This window comes from Botryllus schlosseri, chromosome 8, assembly GCF_051294905.1.
Source record: "Botryllus schlosseri isolate E-star chromosome 8, Bs_hap1, whole genome shotgun sequence".
Classification (NCBI taxonomy): domain Eukaryota; kingdom Metazoa; phylum Chordata; class Ascidiacea; order Stolidobranchia; family Styelidae; genus Botryllus; species Botryllus schlosseri.
This window is the reverse complement of record NC_137243.1, coordinates 8,719,422-8,737,119: the sequence shown is the minus strand read 5'-3', so window position 1 is coordinate 8,737,119 and position 17,698 is coordinate 8,719,422. Positions and strand designations below refer to the sequence as shown.

The 17,698-nt window shown below is 39.6% G+C and overlaps 2 protein-coding genes across 4 annotated transcripts in view; one reads left to right on the top strand and one right to left on the bottom strand.

Annotated features, from left to right (window-relative positions):
- The window catches only part of LOC145445609 (uncharacterized), a 41,683-nt gene extending 25,587 nt beyond the window's left edge, over nt 1–16,096 (bottom strand). For all 3 annotated transcript variants that reach the window (XM_080323804.1, XM_080323806.1, XM_080323805.1), the window contains exon 1: nt 16,087–16,096. The gene's annotated coding sequence lies outside the window, so the exon portion shown is untranslated. The remainder of the gene's footprint in view (nt 1–16,086) is intronic.
- Nucleotides 924–12,970, top strand: LOC145444273 (proton channel OTOP1-like). Its single transcript, XM_080322218.1, has 9 exons — nt 924–1,136; nt 1,920–2,076; nt 4,584–4,785; nt 7,350–7,612; nt 8,394–8,600; nt 10,255–10,391; nt 10,444–10,465; nt 10,532–10,755; nt 12,023–12,970. The coding sequence occupies exons 1-9, from the start codon at nt 993–995 to the stop codon at nt 12,656–12,658; spliced, it is 1,992 nt and encodes a 663-aa protein (XP_080178344.1). The 5' UTR covers nt 924–992; the 3' UTR covers nt 12,659–12,970.
- Nucleotides 16,097–17,698: the final 1,602 nt, after the last annotated feature.

Genomic DNA, 17,698 nt, shown 5'->3' with positions numbered 1-17,698 from the left:
GTTGGTGCATTTTACGTTGGTTTTGTCTCTTATTTGTCTGTGTAAAGTAGGTATTGGATTGCCGTATTTTTGTGACTCCAATTCCGGACGCTCTTTAGTGCCTACTAGCGGAATTTACAATGAGGTATGAACAGATTGTCTGTCAATGTGACTTCACACTAGCAAAACTTGGCCTATCGTCTATATACAGGAGTGGAGTGGAATTATGTTATCTATATTAAGAGGTCTAGGGTCAGCAATGAATTTATTCACGTACCGGATGAAATCGTCTGGCGGGCCGTGTGCGACCCGCAGGTCTTGTTTTTGATAGCCCTGTTATTCTGTTAGGTCGTTGTAACCACCTGTAGAATAACCAATGCTGTCGAAACACCATGAATAACAAACAACAACAACCACTGCAGTAGCGGGAGAGATCACGCCGCAAACAATAAAAGAAAAATGACACGGAATCTCTTAATTTTCGATATAGCTGTCAGATTCATTCATTGGCGAATTTCAAAATCTATTGCCCTCCGGATGTTCCCAATAGTATAGGGATTTGAACGAGGATATTGAATCAGTGATGAAACGCATAACCAATGCTTCATGCTGTAACATGCCTCTTCATCACGAGATCATTTTATGATAATTCTGAAGGCTATTTTTCGTTGAGTGTGCATAAGCATACCATTATTGGTGTTCATATGGTGTTTCGACTGCATTTTAATATCCCATGGTTTAATTATTCCAGAAATGATGATGAAACAGAGCCCCAGTGTTCTCACGCATTCGAACACATTCACAGTAATTGAGGACACGATAGAAGTTTTTGCAACCTTAAACAGTAAATACATTTAACGCAATTGAATTCCGATGAGTCATGATCACTGTTTGCACTTACGAAAATATTGACACTGACAACACATCGGGGGGTGCGATCCTACTAAGCACAACCTGTCGTACATTTCGTATCATTCTGGCATATACAGTAGCGAGTTAACATTAACGTTACAATGACAGAAGAAAACAAAAATGACGAATCGGCAAAGGAACTGCAGACTCGGCCGGACATCTATGCGTTGTTATCAGGAGTGTACTGCATGCTCATCGTTATTCTGAGTTTGGCGGTATGTAGTTCGCATTACGCCACCGATGATGTAAGTATACGTTGATTTTATTTGATCCCTTACGATATATAACCTTAAACTTTTATTAATAATCATAATAATAATCGCTTGTACGATATGGCGTCTGCGGCCTGACTGAATCGATGAGTATTAGTCTGATCAGTTATAGGGCGAGTTTTTGCAACTTTTGCAACTTTTTTCTACAACTTCCGGCAGCGTCCTAAGTAGCCTACCCAGAAGTTATGTAGTATGGTGTTTTAAACTGTGAGAAGGAATCTTATATTGCAACGTTTCGCAGCTTTTCTTCAATTTTTCATGCAACATTTTGCAAATTTTTTCGCTTTTTATGCAACTAAATTTTTACTGTAAATATTTGGCACTATATATGGATCGCTTGATTATTTCACTGTCGTTGAAATTTAAGTTCCTTTCTGATTTGACGTACATTCAGGCTAGACCGCCGAAAATTATATTTTCACTAGCTAAATTTTTTCAGGCTATTGATTTTGTTGAAGTCGTCAACATTGAGTTTTGCTACAGTGCCTTGGATTCGGAACGATTCGAGTATCTCATATACCCTAATATTTTCAAGGAACTTATCTATACCAATGCAACTTTTTAGTGCAACTTTCCACGGATTTGACTGCAACAAAAACTTGCCGTACTGATCAGATGAGAAATATTACAATGATTTTTCTGATGAAGAAATGTGAATAGGATAGTCACAATATAAAAATATCTAAAGAAATCAGTGTCCAAAAACGACATCATTCACGTACAATACACAAGAAGAATACAATACGCTTGATTTAGGTCTCGGAAGTAACGGTAGACGCCTATTTCATCGTCCTGACTCTTCTTGGAACTATATGGCTCACTACGTTTAAAGCAGTAGCAACTACATGTGGACGTTACCCGCAGAGACACGAGCAATTCAAATCAACCCACGCGACGAATAGATGGCTAAAAGGTAAGCCTATTGCGCAGATCCCGCGGTGGCACAAACAATATTTAATGGACTTGGTAAATATAACTACTTCGTGGCTGATATGCAACACGAGTGCAAATTAGGGATAGTGTGAATCCCTAAAAGGTTCAGGTTCGTGTGAACGCGAACCTTTTTGTTCTGTGTGAACGCGAACGTGAACCTTATGACGTCACGTGAACGTGACATTATATTGCTAATTCTATCTCTGCTTTTCAGTGAAGTGATATATCAATGTACCTAGCGACAACTCGGGCCAAATTATGCAACAATGCTGAATTACATGCTTGCATTTTAAACGCATTTTAATGCATCAACTGGACCAATTAAATGCTATAATAACATCAATATTTTCCGCCGCTCTGCCAACAATTTCGACGAGGACTTGCAAGGGAATATAAGCTTACGCCTTAAAGGGGCACTGCGCTCTAAAAATGATGTGGTCTCAAATTGAAAGTAAAAACGAACAAAAATTTTTGGCCGCGGCTATTTCCTTCAAAACGCCACCGTAATGGAGCTGCAATTTATTGAAATTTCTACAAGACCAGCTGCCGCGGCTGCTTAACCCGTTACATGGCACGATATCTTCACCATTGCATTCGCTCGACGCGATTACGCAGTCACACAGGGAACGAATTTTAGATAGTTATCAGCCGATGTTATGAAAGAAGTGTGTCTAAGTTTCGTTCTCTGCGTGACTGCCTTATCGCGTCGAGCAAGTGCGACGATGAAGACATCGTGCCATGTAGCGGGTTAAGCAGTCGCGGCAGCTGGTCTTGTAGAAATTTCAATAAATTGCAGCTCCATTACGGTGGCGTTCTGAAGGAAATGGCTGCGGCCAAAAATTTTTGTTCATTTTTACCTTCAATTTGAGACCACATCATTTTTAGAGCGCAGTGCCCCTTTAACGGTCTAAGACAGACCGTACTATGTATTAGACGTCTGACTATTGCTACATTAATATTGAGCAGAGTGTAAACGGGTTTCTATACTTGCTACCGACATTACCCCATAAATAAGTTTTACAGTAGCCAACACCTCAATCACGCGGATTCGTTTTTATGATGCAACAAACATATCAAATCAAGATGGATCCCATACGCCTGCTAGATTTTTTACGTTATAGAGAACGACGGATTCTTTACATCAATTTCACAGATTGTTTGAATAAGCATCATTCGCTGACATCCCAGATGTAGCGTAGCCTATTTCATTATTGATGTTGTGTGAATGCGGTCAAGCTCACAACAGAGAGTTACCAAATATACACGAACGGAAAGTTGAATATTTTGGACAAACTTTTGTAACAAATCAAGTAAAATGTTTGACATTCAATCAATCAATCAGTTTATTATTATTTTCATCATTTTAAATCACCACAAGACTGCGATACAATGAGAAGATAGGAAGGTGTCGAAACAACTTGGAGTAGCTTTTAAGATCGGACACCCACCTTAGCCTAGGCGAAATAAAGAAGAGGCATGCACACTGAAAGAAAAGTAATGCAGAGAATATAAGACGCAAGCGAAAAAATGAGGTGGCATGTGGCGTAGGGCTATAGTGTTGCTTTATTATGGTGTCAGCGTCATGCGAAGAGTTGTCCAAAGTTGAAATGCGAAGAATTTCAACCAAAGCTGTTAAAATGGCGTGAAAAAATGGTAATATATGAAAAAGCTTCACAGTGCAGTCCTACCAAGGTTCGTTTGTGAACGTGAACCTCTAAATTCCTGAGGTTCGCACACAGAACGCGAACGTAAACCTCACGTTCAAACCATCTCTAGTGCAAATACATATGCTGAATTGATGCAGTAGGCTAATCAGGGTTGTAATCAAGTCACAAGTTTCCTAGTAACAACTAACAAGTCAATCTTACTTTCATAGTTATGACTGGAGTCAAGTCGAGTTATTTTCAATTCACCACCGAGTCAAGTCCGAATCGAATTCATTGAGTAGAGGGTCGAGTCATAGTGTTTTGACTCCAGTCCGACTCCAAGTCATTGTGTTCACTGTTCACGTTTGATTTCAGGTCATGTTCAATCCACTCTTTTCAACTATATACTCGGTTGATATAGAATGCCTTGTGTTCATAGTAATTTCCCCCGCTCTTAACAGTCTCTGGCCCTATTTTTCAAACATACCAGCACCGATAGACGACATACCAATAATATGGTGACTTTACTATTCTTCGAAGTTACAATGAAAGGCCTGTCTTGGCCGTCATAGTCTCGAGTCATTTGACTTGGTCGAGTCATGCGCAATGACTCGAGTACAAGTAGAACCAATGCACGAATTGACTCGGGTCATATCGAGTCATAAAAAAATCGCGACTCGAGTCAATACAATCCTGAGGTTAATCCATATTTATAGCGGATTAATCGTTATGTGTGATGTAGACCATATTAGCGATTCACCATAATAGTTACAATTGATTTGCCATTCCACGAATATGTTTTGAAACGATACAGTGTGTCTTATCATATTTATTACAACAGGTATTCTCATGATATTCGGTGTTGCGATAATCATCAAAGACGTTCTCGAGTTGTTGACAACGACTCAGTACACTGACCCAGATTGCAAGAAAGCTGTGTATTACCTTGCTCCGATATCAGAAATGGTGTTTATTCTGACGGAAGTTAACTTTCTTTTTCGCTACTCCAAGTTACACTTACAAAAACACACGACGCTTAACAGGTATGATATGTTTATTTTGAGAAGTTTGGAAAACAAGTAGTATCTGTGTGGTTGTAAATATCGTACAAATATTTTGGATATAAAATGGCGTAGCAAGTGTTGTACACGAAAACTACATACTCGTTAACACAATAACAAAGACGCCACCAATATGCATTCGGATACAAAAATGAATTGTGCATTTGAGAAGACAACATTACATACCTGAATAAACATCATATACTGGACGCAGTTACCATGACAAAAGTCCATATAGTGTAATACCAAACTAATCAACTACGGAATATTGTTTTATAGTGGTTGCCAACCATTATGGGGTGAAGGGGTATCTAACTTCTGCGTATTCTAATGTTGCACCACGCACACACGTCGCACAAGCACATGTAGTGTACACCATGAGTGGTTCTTAACCGCAGTATAGCGCGGACCGGTGCCGATCCGCGGCAATTTTGATGCTGGTCAGCAAGCTATAATATAATTTTCTGTCTCAATTCCAAACTGCAAGAATTTGGACGCTTGTCCATTAATTGGAGAAATAAAATATCGAATTGTAAATTGCTTGAGAAGTTTGGAACTCTGCATGGAGTTATAAGATACAGTTCGAGGTCTACTCTGAGGGTACGTCACAATGGCGCAACTATTGTTCGAAACTGGTACAAGTTATATGTGAAAGCTTACGGAGCCATTTACAAAACTTTGTTAAATTCCATCGGTACGAATAAGCGACACTAGACATTATATTTGAGGTTATAGCAAACAGAAAAGTCGCATTTATTTCGAAAGAACTGAACAATCTCAATAAAATCAGTGGTCTCTAAACAGCTGACTTCTCGAGCTTCTTGCAGAAACTTCAATAGAACCAAGTATATAATACCAAAATGGCAGCATCACACGAAGCTTCCAATATTACATTTGAGTTACATATATTTGTCACAATTAAATTTAGGGTGAATTTTAGTTCACTATGGTCCGTCACATTTGCGTTGAAGTTTTACCGGTCCGGGATGCCAAAAAGGTTGAGAACCACCGGTGTACACATGTACGTACATCTGTCACCCGCACGTGCACTCATATCGCTTCTAACATCATGTTAGTCACGATTGATTCATTCCATGGTGCTCGCGCATCAAGTATAAGGTGGCGTATTAATCATTAGTATATTCTTAGCGTAAAAGGTGTGTATTCCCACCCTTCTACCACACGTGATATACGAGTGTGAATTTATACCCGTGGTCCACGACAGCAGAACATAGCTCAGACAGCAAATGTACAATGTACTTGAATAATATTCCGAGTAGTCCAAAACGGTTTTAATGACCGTAAAGAAGCGCCCTGCACTCAGCTTGACTCTCTCTCGTTGCATACTATAGTATAGCATAGTATTTCCACAGTGTGTGATATCTTATAAAACTCAACTCAACGATGATAGGACATTTGATAGCGTCACGCGAAGTATCAAAAGTTATACACAAATATTTTTCCAATAGTTTGCCTCATGTGCGTTATGACTTTTTCATACCTGCTAAAATGTAAGCTTCCATATATAACGCAAGATCCTCGTCAAAGGAAAATATCTACCTACCGCCACCGAATAGCAACCTAACTAAGAGGTCTATCGACTACTCAGGACATATCATCTGGAATGCATTACCAGAACATATCCGTGAATTGCCTTATGATAGATCATGGCCATGGATAGATTTAAAAAAAGAGCTGCTTACTACCTTTTGCCGTCATACTAACACCATGCATAGGCCATAGCCCTACCTCGCCCAGACCTTGCTTGCATCATTGATTTGCTATCTTTTAATTTTTTTTATTTACTCTCTATAACCAACTTTTGTTACAGCCAGACTGTGTAGAGACAAGTGTACCTGTTTGATACGGTTGTGATCAGATTATCGTTGACCTCCGAAGTCGTATCGATTATTCCTATCTGATACCGAATACTGTGTATGCGTATTTCCTGTATACTCCCATTATTGCCGTATGTTTGTAGTATTTCGGTTGAATGAAAATAAAGACTATCTCTGTCTCTCCATGCATAAGCGAATAAATCTAAAGCATTCTTCGTACAAAAAGGTCAATACGGTAAAACATCGAAGTCAGACAGCAGGGTGCATTTGTGCAACTGGCTTCGAATATTTTTTGATATTGTATATAATTATGGACTAGGTCTGTATAGATATGGGAAATCCTCTGCGCTCGCCGCATCTAAGCGAAATCCTATTATTCCGGTATAAATGTGATGATAAATTTGGCAAGATTCTCAATGAAGTAGTGAAGGCGTTTTCTCAAAACGAGTCACATAGCCCGGAAGAAACCGCGTTTTGTCTTGATGATTCGACAAGCATGCCTGACCAGTGACCATGCCTAATTGGTGGTTATACAAGGATACGATCCAGAATAAATCATTAACGCATCGAGAGAACCCTAATAATAGCAATGGATATGATTCATATGCCTTCTCTGCTGCTAGCTATACATTATATGATATATTACGAAATACAGCAAACATCTTGACATGAGACAATACTAATTAGAATAACTCACACACGCCGCAGGTTTGGCACAATGCACGTGATGGCAACAAACTTATCGATCTGGATATTAATCATCATCGACGAATCCATGTCCGCCGACATAACTCCCATGATGGAACGTCCAGAAACTACAACTACAAGCGAGCCGTCAACTCTTGATCCGACCATACCAACTCAAATAGCGGGATGTAATACGTCTGAAATAATGGAGATACTCAATGGAAGCGGGATAGTTGGACTTCCACAATGGGATGCTTATTATGCGAATTCTTATGCATCGTCAGGTATGAATGGGACAACAGTCGACCGATTAAGCATGGGGTCGGAGGACAAATTTACTACACATTCTACACATAATAGGGCCTCTATACAGACAGCACTCTGGAGTCGAATAATCCGTGCTTGCATTATGAGTCAGAGATGAGTGGATCGCATATTTTCGTATCTAAATCCTTTTCCAGATTTGAGATCAAAATCAAAGTTCATATCAAAGGCCAGCATTCCTTCCGTATCATGTCCAAATCAAAGTCCATACCCTACGATGGTATAGAAATTTATCGAAAATCCGCATGAAAATTGTGAATTATTGATAGACGTTTCACGTCCATGTGCAAATCGAAATCCAGATTGGCGAACAGTAGAGAGTAATATATTATTCTACAAACAACAACAAACAACACTACTTAGAATCCAATCCTAATATTCAAAATGAAAATTTCGATCGAAAAAACAACAACAAGATAGCCTACCGCCGATGAATGTTAGCTCCGTGTCGGCAAAAAATCGGTCGCTGCATCTTCATTAAATATAGCAATGATCTTACTGATTAGGAAAAGTCGAAATTAAACAAAGAATATAACCTCGAACAGCAACAATGTACAGTGTACTGTACACAATAGATTGAAAATAGACGAAATTTGAAATGAGCTCTCCTAGCTTTAGCCGACGGGTATGCTCAGTGTTTACCCAAACACATTTGTGGTAAAAGAGCGAAACTGCTAGCATCAACAATAAAAATGTATTAAAAGATAGTGACTCTTCGTAACTAACGAAATTTCGTTCCAGAGATATTCGCACCTTCCGGATGTTCCTGCAACACAAGCTACTGCGAGGCCGTTACGTCGTCTCACACATACCTCTATCCGTTTTTGGTTGAATTTAGTTTGGTAGCAAGCTGTATGATATACATTGTGTGGAAGAATATTGGGACTCGACCCGTGCACACAAAACCCGCCCTGAAACCGTCATACAAATTTTACAAGTCTTACAAAGGTAAATATTTATTTTTATTCATTATATATGTTAAGCAAAACGAACAAACATGTAAAGTGTAAACGTTATATCCTGGAATCGGAATATGACTCTGAAATGGTCAGAAGTAGGCTACATCAAGACATATGAATGAGATATCTTGTATACAAATTATTGCAACCAGAAAATACATGATTATGACATTGCAAACCCTTTGTAACGAACTATAATGTTAGCCTATACTTTATAGTAGTTTACGTATCACGCCTCGCCTCCATCAAGTATTATGCATTAATGCAATAATGGTTCTTTTAATGTGCATGAAAATCTTCTCTAGAAATAAATTGTTGTCTGTCAAATAGAGATTTGGGGCAATATTTGGGCTAAGCCTATATACTCAACTCTAAAAGATAGTAAAATTTGTCTCCTAATTTCACCCACCTATCATGGACGTAATTGCTATTCACGGAAGTCATAGATTGTGATAGCAGTAGTCTCGATCAAATGAAATCGGAGTTTTATGCGATAAATTACAGTACATGGTGTGCGGAACAAATATTTGCTCAGAAACAAATTCTCCAAAACTGAGGCAAAGTTCGCTGAAATGTATCAATCAAAGTCTCGATACAAGTAATTTGCGTTTGATTTATCCCCCTGCACTGCTGTATAGTAGGGTTGTTCATAAATAACTTTTTCCGGATTCCGGAGATTCACTGATTAAATTGTTAGGTTGCCTAAAAAAATGATGTACACCGAATTGGGCTCAATTCTAACCAGTAGAAGCCGCCGCAGAGCCAATTTAAATTTTTGAATTTATTTTTCAAATTTTACTGTTTGTTTGCTTGTTCGAAATATGTTTATTTCTTGTTTTTTTTTGTCATCACGTCATAAATTTCCACTGTGACGTCATATAGGAGTGACTTGGTATATGACCTCTTATAAGAATCACAATTGAAAAGGTAGGGTCAATATGGGTTCCGACCCGTTTAAAACCGACCTAAAAATATCTTTGACCGGGACTGCATCGTCATGCAGCATTTTACGGTCGACGGTCACCATTATCAGAACATCTGTTCCGTTCCTGTGACTGTTGAACCAACGACAATTTGAAGAGTGCCAACCATTACATATTGTATACGTCGACTATATCAAGTCCAGGTCGTCCGAGGGCTCGTACTACTACTTGACCTAATTATACAACTTTTGAAAAGTAATTTTTAAATAGCATTGTAAACATGTTCACTGTTTTAAATGCAACCTTACCATTCTGGCGAGATAGCGTAGTGGTATAATCCACAGCTACAACACCAATGGATTTTTGGGTTCGGGTCCGACCGAGGCCATCTCACCCGCGTAAGCGGCGTCTTACAAAAGCGCGGAAGTGGGCAACGCTACAAGTCGGCAGTTACGGAATAAAATATATAAGTAATATCGGCCTGGTGTAAATGACCATTGTAGTCGACAAACACCATGATTAACACAAACAACAACAACCGCAACAACAACCCTACCGCTAATACTAGACAGTGAGAGGGCTGGGCGAAATGCATTTATTACAGATATCGAGGAATTTTGGAAGTTCAAGTTCCATGCCGTCTCCCCAAATCATGACTTCAACCCATTGATGAGACTTCCAATTCGTTACCAAATGCATATATGAAATGTCTTCATTCAGGAATGGGCTTGGGGATCTTAATTCTGATTGTTACTGTGGTGATTCTCATTTTTGCAAACTACGGAATAGTCGAGGAGTCAGAGGCGAAATATTATGATTCACACACAACGACCATGATAACATTCAACAGCTACATGGTAAGAATGCAATAAATTTGTTGATTTTGACATTTCAATTTGTTGATAATAGTATGAAGAACTATACAGCAAAAGTTTGCAATACATAATCCCTTTCTCTACTTTTTAAGGTTTGCTCGGAACTACTCATGCTTATATAGGCTGCTTCGTCGGAATAGCGCTCTTCCGAGCGGAGCCGAGACCTTTGGATGTGGAATTCAACCTAGATGCCGTTTTATTGTTCGTGACCCTGGCCGGCGTGATGATTCTGGATGTATATTACGGCTTTTCAGTATTAGTATCCCTTGTATCAAGTAATTATGACTACACGTGGATATGGGGAGTGATATATCCGATTGTTGATCTTATACAATGTATTATACAGGTATGTTGAAAAGATATCATAAGATATACTCTCCATCTTGATAGTTTATTGCGCATCGCTGTTAATAAGCCTACTGTACGTACAACACTGGTTTGCGAGACCAGAGTTGTGACCACTGCGGTGACTGACCATGTCAGTTTCGCTCGGTCAAAAATATTCTCAATTTTGTTAATCATAAACTATGACATATTATTTTCTGCTCTGTGACGATGCTGCGAGTCGTTTCACAAGCACCTACCAATGGGTTGCGATATGCGAGTGTGACTCCAGGATTCCTACCGATGTGTCAATATTTATCTAGGCTTATCCCCGCCATTTTATTCGAGTAATCGGTGTCATATAAAATCCTAGAACGAAAGTGGGACATGATAAAACTCGGCAGCCCAGGAATCACGCTAAGATACCTGTACTATCTGTTGGGGCCAAATGATATTTCTATAGAGCAGGGTTCGGGAACCTTTTTCGCCAGAATAGCCATATTGGCCTTATATTTTCCATTGTGACTCCCGAAGAGCCATACATTTGAAGCAACTGCTACTTCACAATTGATAGTCTGTGGCGTCATGTTAGTACTTAATCGAAGTCATTATGAGTGTGCTTCGCATTTTCTCTGTAAAAGCTCGTACTGATCATTCTGGTTGCCTTATCTGAGCATATGAAACTTAAGTTACACGATTCCTTTGCAAGTTACATCTTTCTAAATGCATTTCAGTGATAGCCATATGATATTTTTCGAAGCTCAAGACAAGTAAAATTTTGATTTCCAACAATTGTAGACAATATATTATGTGTGAATCTAGGATTTACACGCTTTTTACAGTTTGCCACGAGAATAATTAATCTGGCCGTTATGAATTTACTAACAAGTTGCTGCAATATTGACAAATTACGTACAAAATTGAAATCGTGGAAAAGAGCCATATCTTATGCCCAAAAGAGCTAAAAATGACTCGCGAGTCATAGGTCCTCAACTCGACCCTGGTATAGAGTATGGCCATACTCTATAATATTTCAAATGTCATTGACAGCAAGTAACGAAAGTCACGTTGATAAAATTATCATGTTAACATTGGCAAGTGGCAAGGAACGTACAATCTCATTCTAACGAAATCATCGACGTTCAGCGGTCGACGCGAATGATCGAAATTAACACTCGAATCGTAATGCGTATAGCCCTAATCATAAGCCATTGTCCATTGCATCACCGTAAAAAGAAATAGTTTAAGAAACCGGTTCAAGCAACACTGTTTTATTGTTCTATTATTAGGTCGGATTTATTCTTGGTGGTTCCGCAAGAAGACCAGTTTTGGACGACGCACAGGAAGATATTGAGGATACCTACGCGTATTCCACATCCGGCAGCAGCGATTCTGGAATCCATGATGGAGTGAAGAACGAAGCGTACGAGGAGTCTGATTTTGATGTGGCCGCAAATGACCAAAGGGGAGGCAGTAGCGCGGAAACACTCGAAAAGTCGGAAAACGAGGATAAGGTGACAGAGATTAAGGTCGTCGAAGTTTCTGAGAAGAAAGAAGAGTATTCGCGCCCGATTCGCACCCTATCAAGGATGCAGACCACTTGCAAAGTGATAGAACAAAACGCGCTAAAAACCAGGATTCTCCAACACAGCAAACGGCCAAGGGTGGCTCCGCCATCATTAATTCGTTTGTATATAAGAGACACCTTGATGTTTCTATTGCTGTGCAATGCTTGCCTTTGGACGTTTTGGTCTCTTCAGGCTCCCACAATAAAAAGGTATTCCTATCCCAATCAATATTTTTCAACCAATACCACAGGGCAGCGGAACATCTGGAGGTCGGCTTCGACACTGTGTCTGCCACTTGCGATCTTTTTCAGAATGCATTCTTGCGCATGCCTGTTTGAAATATGGTCGTTTACTTGATTCGCCTGGATATTCCATGCGATAATCTTTGTGAGTACAAGCTCTCGAATTAACCCAGTGATCAGATTCAGTCGGTTTGCAGCGGTTCTATAGAACCGACTCAAGAATGAACCTGTATGATATCAGCGAACCGGTTAAGGTAGCGTTCTGGTTACTGTCAATGACTTTTTTTAGCAGAGCCGACTGAAAAATATAACTTTTGCAGACAAAATTTGAATCCACCACTGAATTGCCCAGAATAATCAGTTGCTATACTGAATTTCATATAGTGCTCTGTGTACGATGTAAATAATAAATACTACCTGTATTGCTCTACTGTGTGAAAATACGAGGGGCCACGCGAGCCCATGGTCCAGTTTAGTGGGACAGAAATTAAATGCGACCGAATTTGTGAGCATTCTGACGAGTGACTTTTTAACAGCTGAACTTACAACTCTGGCCAGTCTGCCACACCATGACCCAACGCGTTGCACGAAACAATCGCGATTCTGTGGTTGCTGGTAATTGCTGCAGAGACATTCAATGATTTACCAACCTATTTGGACGAACCCTGCTATTATACCAAATATTAGTGTATACATAGTTTCTATACTCAAGTGCCTGCTCGTACTGTACACATTAGGCCTAGGCTACTATACATAGATCTCGGATATGTCGTTATTTTCTTTGTTTCAAGACAGTATAAACGCTAATTGCAGAGCGCAGTCTCGCTGGACGGGTGACCAGATGATAACAATATAGACTATATTGAAATATCATTTAGAAACATATCAGGTGTATACTAATTTGGTAAACAAATGTAATTCATGAGAAATCAGCATTGTTCGAATAATTTCCACTCGACAACGATAATTGCTGCCGAGTTCCGACCAGAAATTAGTAACAGCCCAGCAAGATAGCGTAATGGTGAAGCGTACGGCCTCTTGATCGATAGGTCGTGGGTTCGATCCCCGGCCGGGTCAGACCAAAGTCCTGATTAGTAACACTGGTATCCCATGACTTACATCCCTGCTTTGCGCTTATGCATTACTGGGATAGCATGGAGGGGTGTTGCAAGTATTAGAAAGCCATGCAAGGCTATATCTTAGGGTTATCATGTTTTGGAAATCTGAAAAAAAGACACTTTTTCCAAATTTTCAGACTTGCAATACTGAAAAATGGTAAATTTTTCCCACTTCGTGGTCGGTTAACTAAAAATGGTCAGCTTTCCGGCTCAGCTCCAGAAATAACCGCCGGAGCGTTACTTCAGTGCTGATTTACTGTATCTCAGTCAAATGTTGCGTATATTTAAATAAATTTCTCAACAAAGAGGACAAAATCTCAAAAAGAGGACATTTGGGCGCCCTCCAAGGACACTTTCCAAAAAGTCAAAAAAGAGGACAAATCTTCTTAAAAGAGAACGAATGGTAACCCTACCAAAAATGATACAAAATTTCACAGCTTACAATGTTTATGCCAATGCCAAAGATTCGAGTCGAAACACTGTAAAAGATAAAGATTTGGAATTATTCCTGTATAATCTACAATAACAATTCCAAATCTTCATCTTCTACAGCAGTGGCTCTTAACCTTGCCTCCACCGCCCCCCAAGGGGCGCTGGCGATTTTGAAGGGGGCGGAAACTCTCAGGGGGCGATAAGGGGCGCTGAAGAAAAATGGCTTCGCCGTAGATGACGTGGTAGTAGGACATATCCTTGATGAGTATTCAGAACCAATTACCATTCCACAAAACGAGTCAAATCCCGAAATTTTTGGTCGCGCTACGCGGCGATGTTTGCTACCTATGTTGTCATAAATGTAGTGGGTTATTATAATTCATATAAAACGAATTGCGCGTACTTTTAGATCGCCAATTTCTCGTTATTTAAAACACTGCCGTCACACTTGCTAGGGTTATTTTCAACAAAATGTTTCGAATTAGGTATTATAGGCTATCCCGCAGCGCAACACGTGTGAAAATCGAATAAGGAGGCAGTGTATATCAATTTTGATTGAGAGTGAGAGCCCCTTGTACATAAAATAAGTTTTGAAGCTTTGTGCAAGAAATGAATAACTGAATATGCTTGTATTTGAGAGCTACAAAATTAAATAGTCAGAATATTTCTTCATCGTATCATAAAGGATGATACTATCTCGTATTATGGTTCACAACCTCACATGACCGTTTGTCCGTTATATACAGGGTTGCCATCGACATGGACCAAAAAATAAGGACAGTCGAAAAATTAGATTAGCATGAAAAAGCGTTTTTGTACATACTTTGTATTTATACTAGCCGTGGCATATCACATTCCATACTTTTCGCCAGAAACAATCTGCTCCAGCAACTCCTTGTTGTTACAAAGTTCTTTATAGATGTCACGACAGCTCATGTCTAGATTTACCTACACTCAGGGCCGAGACAGCACTTCGTCAGCCCCTCCCCCGTAAAAAATATATACGTTGGTCTTGCCCGTACGGTGATAAACCAACTTCTTCACCTCGTTGTGATTGTGATTGTGAGCGTGAGCAAGAACTCCAATAACAATGGTTGTAGTCTTGATCCTGGCCGAAGAAAACTTATTTGTGATGCTGGAATCTCATAATAGTCGCAAAAAAAACGTTATTACGCCTGCTCATTTTAACTAATCAGAATAAGCCTTAGTAGAAGCTAAAACTGTATGCGCAAGTGCAATATATTTTAGATAAATTTATCAATGATTTCTAGTTTTACTACTTTTTAACCTATGTGTCGACTGCACTGCGCCCTTTTTCACTACCCAATAAATGCTGCCTTCCCCACAGCTTGAGCTTATTCTGCCGTAGACCAAAAACAGCAGGAACCTGGCACTGCTGTTTACTGCTAAAATGACGTCCGGCGTGGTAGCTTTGTACAGACTTAATTGCTATACCACCACTCACTGCCCTAGCTATCTCACCACTTAAAAGTTCAATCTTGTGGTGTGTACGTCACGAGAGTTCCTTTCAGTTATAATGTCATAAAATCTTGACGCGAAAGCATAATTTTAGAATAATATGCAACACAGATACCAGAGAAAAACGATCGAAGTTCAGTAGTGGTTGAAAATAAGACAAAATAAGGACGCAAGTCGAAAATAAGGACGTTTCTTAGAAATAAGGACAGTTAAGTTTTCTAAGACGTGACCCTTCAAAATAAGGACAAATCTTAGAAATAAGGACGGTATGGCAACCCTGGTTATATAATATGAATTTCTTTGTTTGGAATACATTCATGTTAAAATGCATAACTGGGTACAGTACTAAATTCTATGTGAGCAGATATATGCATCCAATTCTCAGTTGACTTACTTATAGTTACACAAAGCACCAAGTCAAAATCCAATACCATTAATTTCCCGTATTGCAAATCGCCGATGTGAATTCGGGAGGGTTCGAACCACAGGGTATGAGACCGTAACCGATTGTTGATATAACAACCTTGATTTGAACCTGAATATACCACACACAATTTTATTATAGTCGAATGGTCCTCGAGCGCGATTAAAGCGCGAAATATTTCCAATATCAAAGTCCCAAAAAGACCGACTGAGCTTTGACCTCTTACCAAGACCGAAACTGTTACAACCCAAACCCCAATCGGTTGGCTCGAAGGGTGCCTAAAATTATTTCGGTGAATGAACATAAATTAAACATCATGTTTTTACGACAGCCCCACGGACGAATACGCATAATTATAGAAAATAGAAATAGGCATTTCGGCGTCGGCCAGTACCACGCCATGATGCACGAAAACATATGAAAAGTTCCGGTGAATATGGGACTCCGAGAAGTGTGTCAAAAAATCGTCAGCCAGAAAACCTTAGCCGAAGAGGATTGCCTTTATGTTGAGCGTAAACTTCGATGTATATATATCTAATTGTCCATAGGTGGTTGAATTGCTCGTGTCGAATTTGCAGCATTTGAGCAGCACAGCTTAATTCGGGTTTCGGGCATACTTCTTGTAAGAAGGCTATTGATCATCTCATTGCCAAAGTCAAATTAAGTCAGTGTTCGAATAGAATATTGAAACAGATCAATAACAACTTAAATATAATAATTGTGCCATTGTAATATAAATGTCCAATCGTCGAAGAATCCATTGGTGTTACAGCTGTAGAGCGCACCCCTACTCACCTTTAATTGCCGATATTATCATGCATAAAGTGACTCAAAATGACCCATGATGTAACCGACTATGCTTCAAAGGGGGTAAGAATATGTCAATGGTTTCCATACGACCATACCGACCTGCTTAGATAGCTAAAAGCTTCTCAACGCAAGCTACGACCTTTTGATATATTGCTATTCTCCATGACATTTTAACAGTATGTTGTGTGCGTGCCTGTAGCCTACCACACGTCACGGCATTCCGAGCCAAAATTCCTTCTGTGATTTTAACGTTTGACCCGACTCAACTCGGGTCATTTTTATTTTATCGACCAGTCCGCCCGAGTCCGAGTAATTTATACGAAATTTCGCGCCCAACACCAGTCACGAATCATCAACGGGTCATGTTTTATCATCATGATCAGGTAATGTAACATTATAGCTAATCTTCCATCACATGGTAGCTTTTGAAAGTGATGTGATAGCGAAGTTCGATCAGTAGCTTCAGGTTATTGGAGCAGGAGTAGTTTTAGAGTCAATTTTAAGTTCTGAAATCGGAAATAAGATATGTGCCAATACTGGCAGCCAAATATCATCGAATACTTGAAAACCAAAATGCCGACGCGGGCCGCGTGTTTGAAACCACTGGTGTAGAATGTAGACTGCGTTGGAATTCTAAATACAGACTTATATTATAGCACAATGTTTTATTTTACGATTTTATACTCAGTTGGAAGAGGCTTGAAAAAATAGCAGTCATTGTAGTCGGATTCGGTGTCCTACAACAGTATCAACAATAAAATCGGGAATTCCTGGTGATTGACAAACGGTCTATATCAGTGATGCCTAAGCGCGGCCCTGAGGGCCGCATGCGGCCCCCAGCTAGCCTTCTCGTGGCCCCCCAAAAATATTAAGAAATCGAGTTATGACAAAA

What these genes read in the sequence shown, in the direction of transcription:
- LOC145444273 (XM_080322218.1), top strand. Translation starts at nt 993, where the DNA reads ATGACAGAAGAAAACAAAAATGACGAATCGGCAAAGGAACTGCAGACT. An exon ending in AAACACACGACGCTTAACAG is followed by an intron (nt 4,786 to 7,349) that starts GTATGATATGTT and finishes CACACGCCGCAG; the next exon opens with GTTTGGCACAATGCACGTGA. An exon ending in ATTTTACAAGTCTTACAAAG is followed by an intron (nt 8,601 to 10,254) that starts GTAAATATTTAT and finishes GTCTTCATTCAG; the next exon opens with GAATGGGCTTGGGGATCTTA.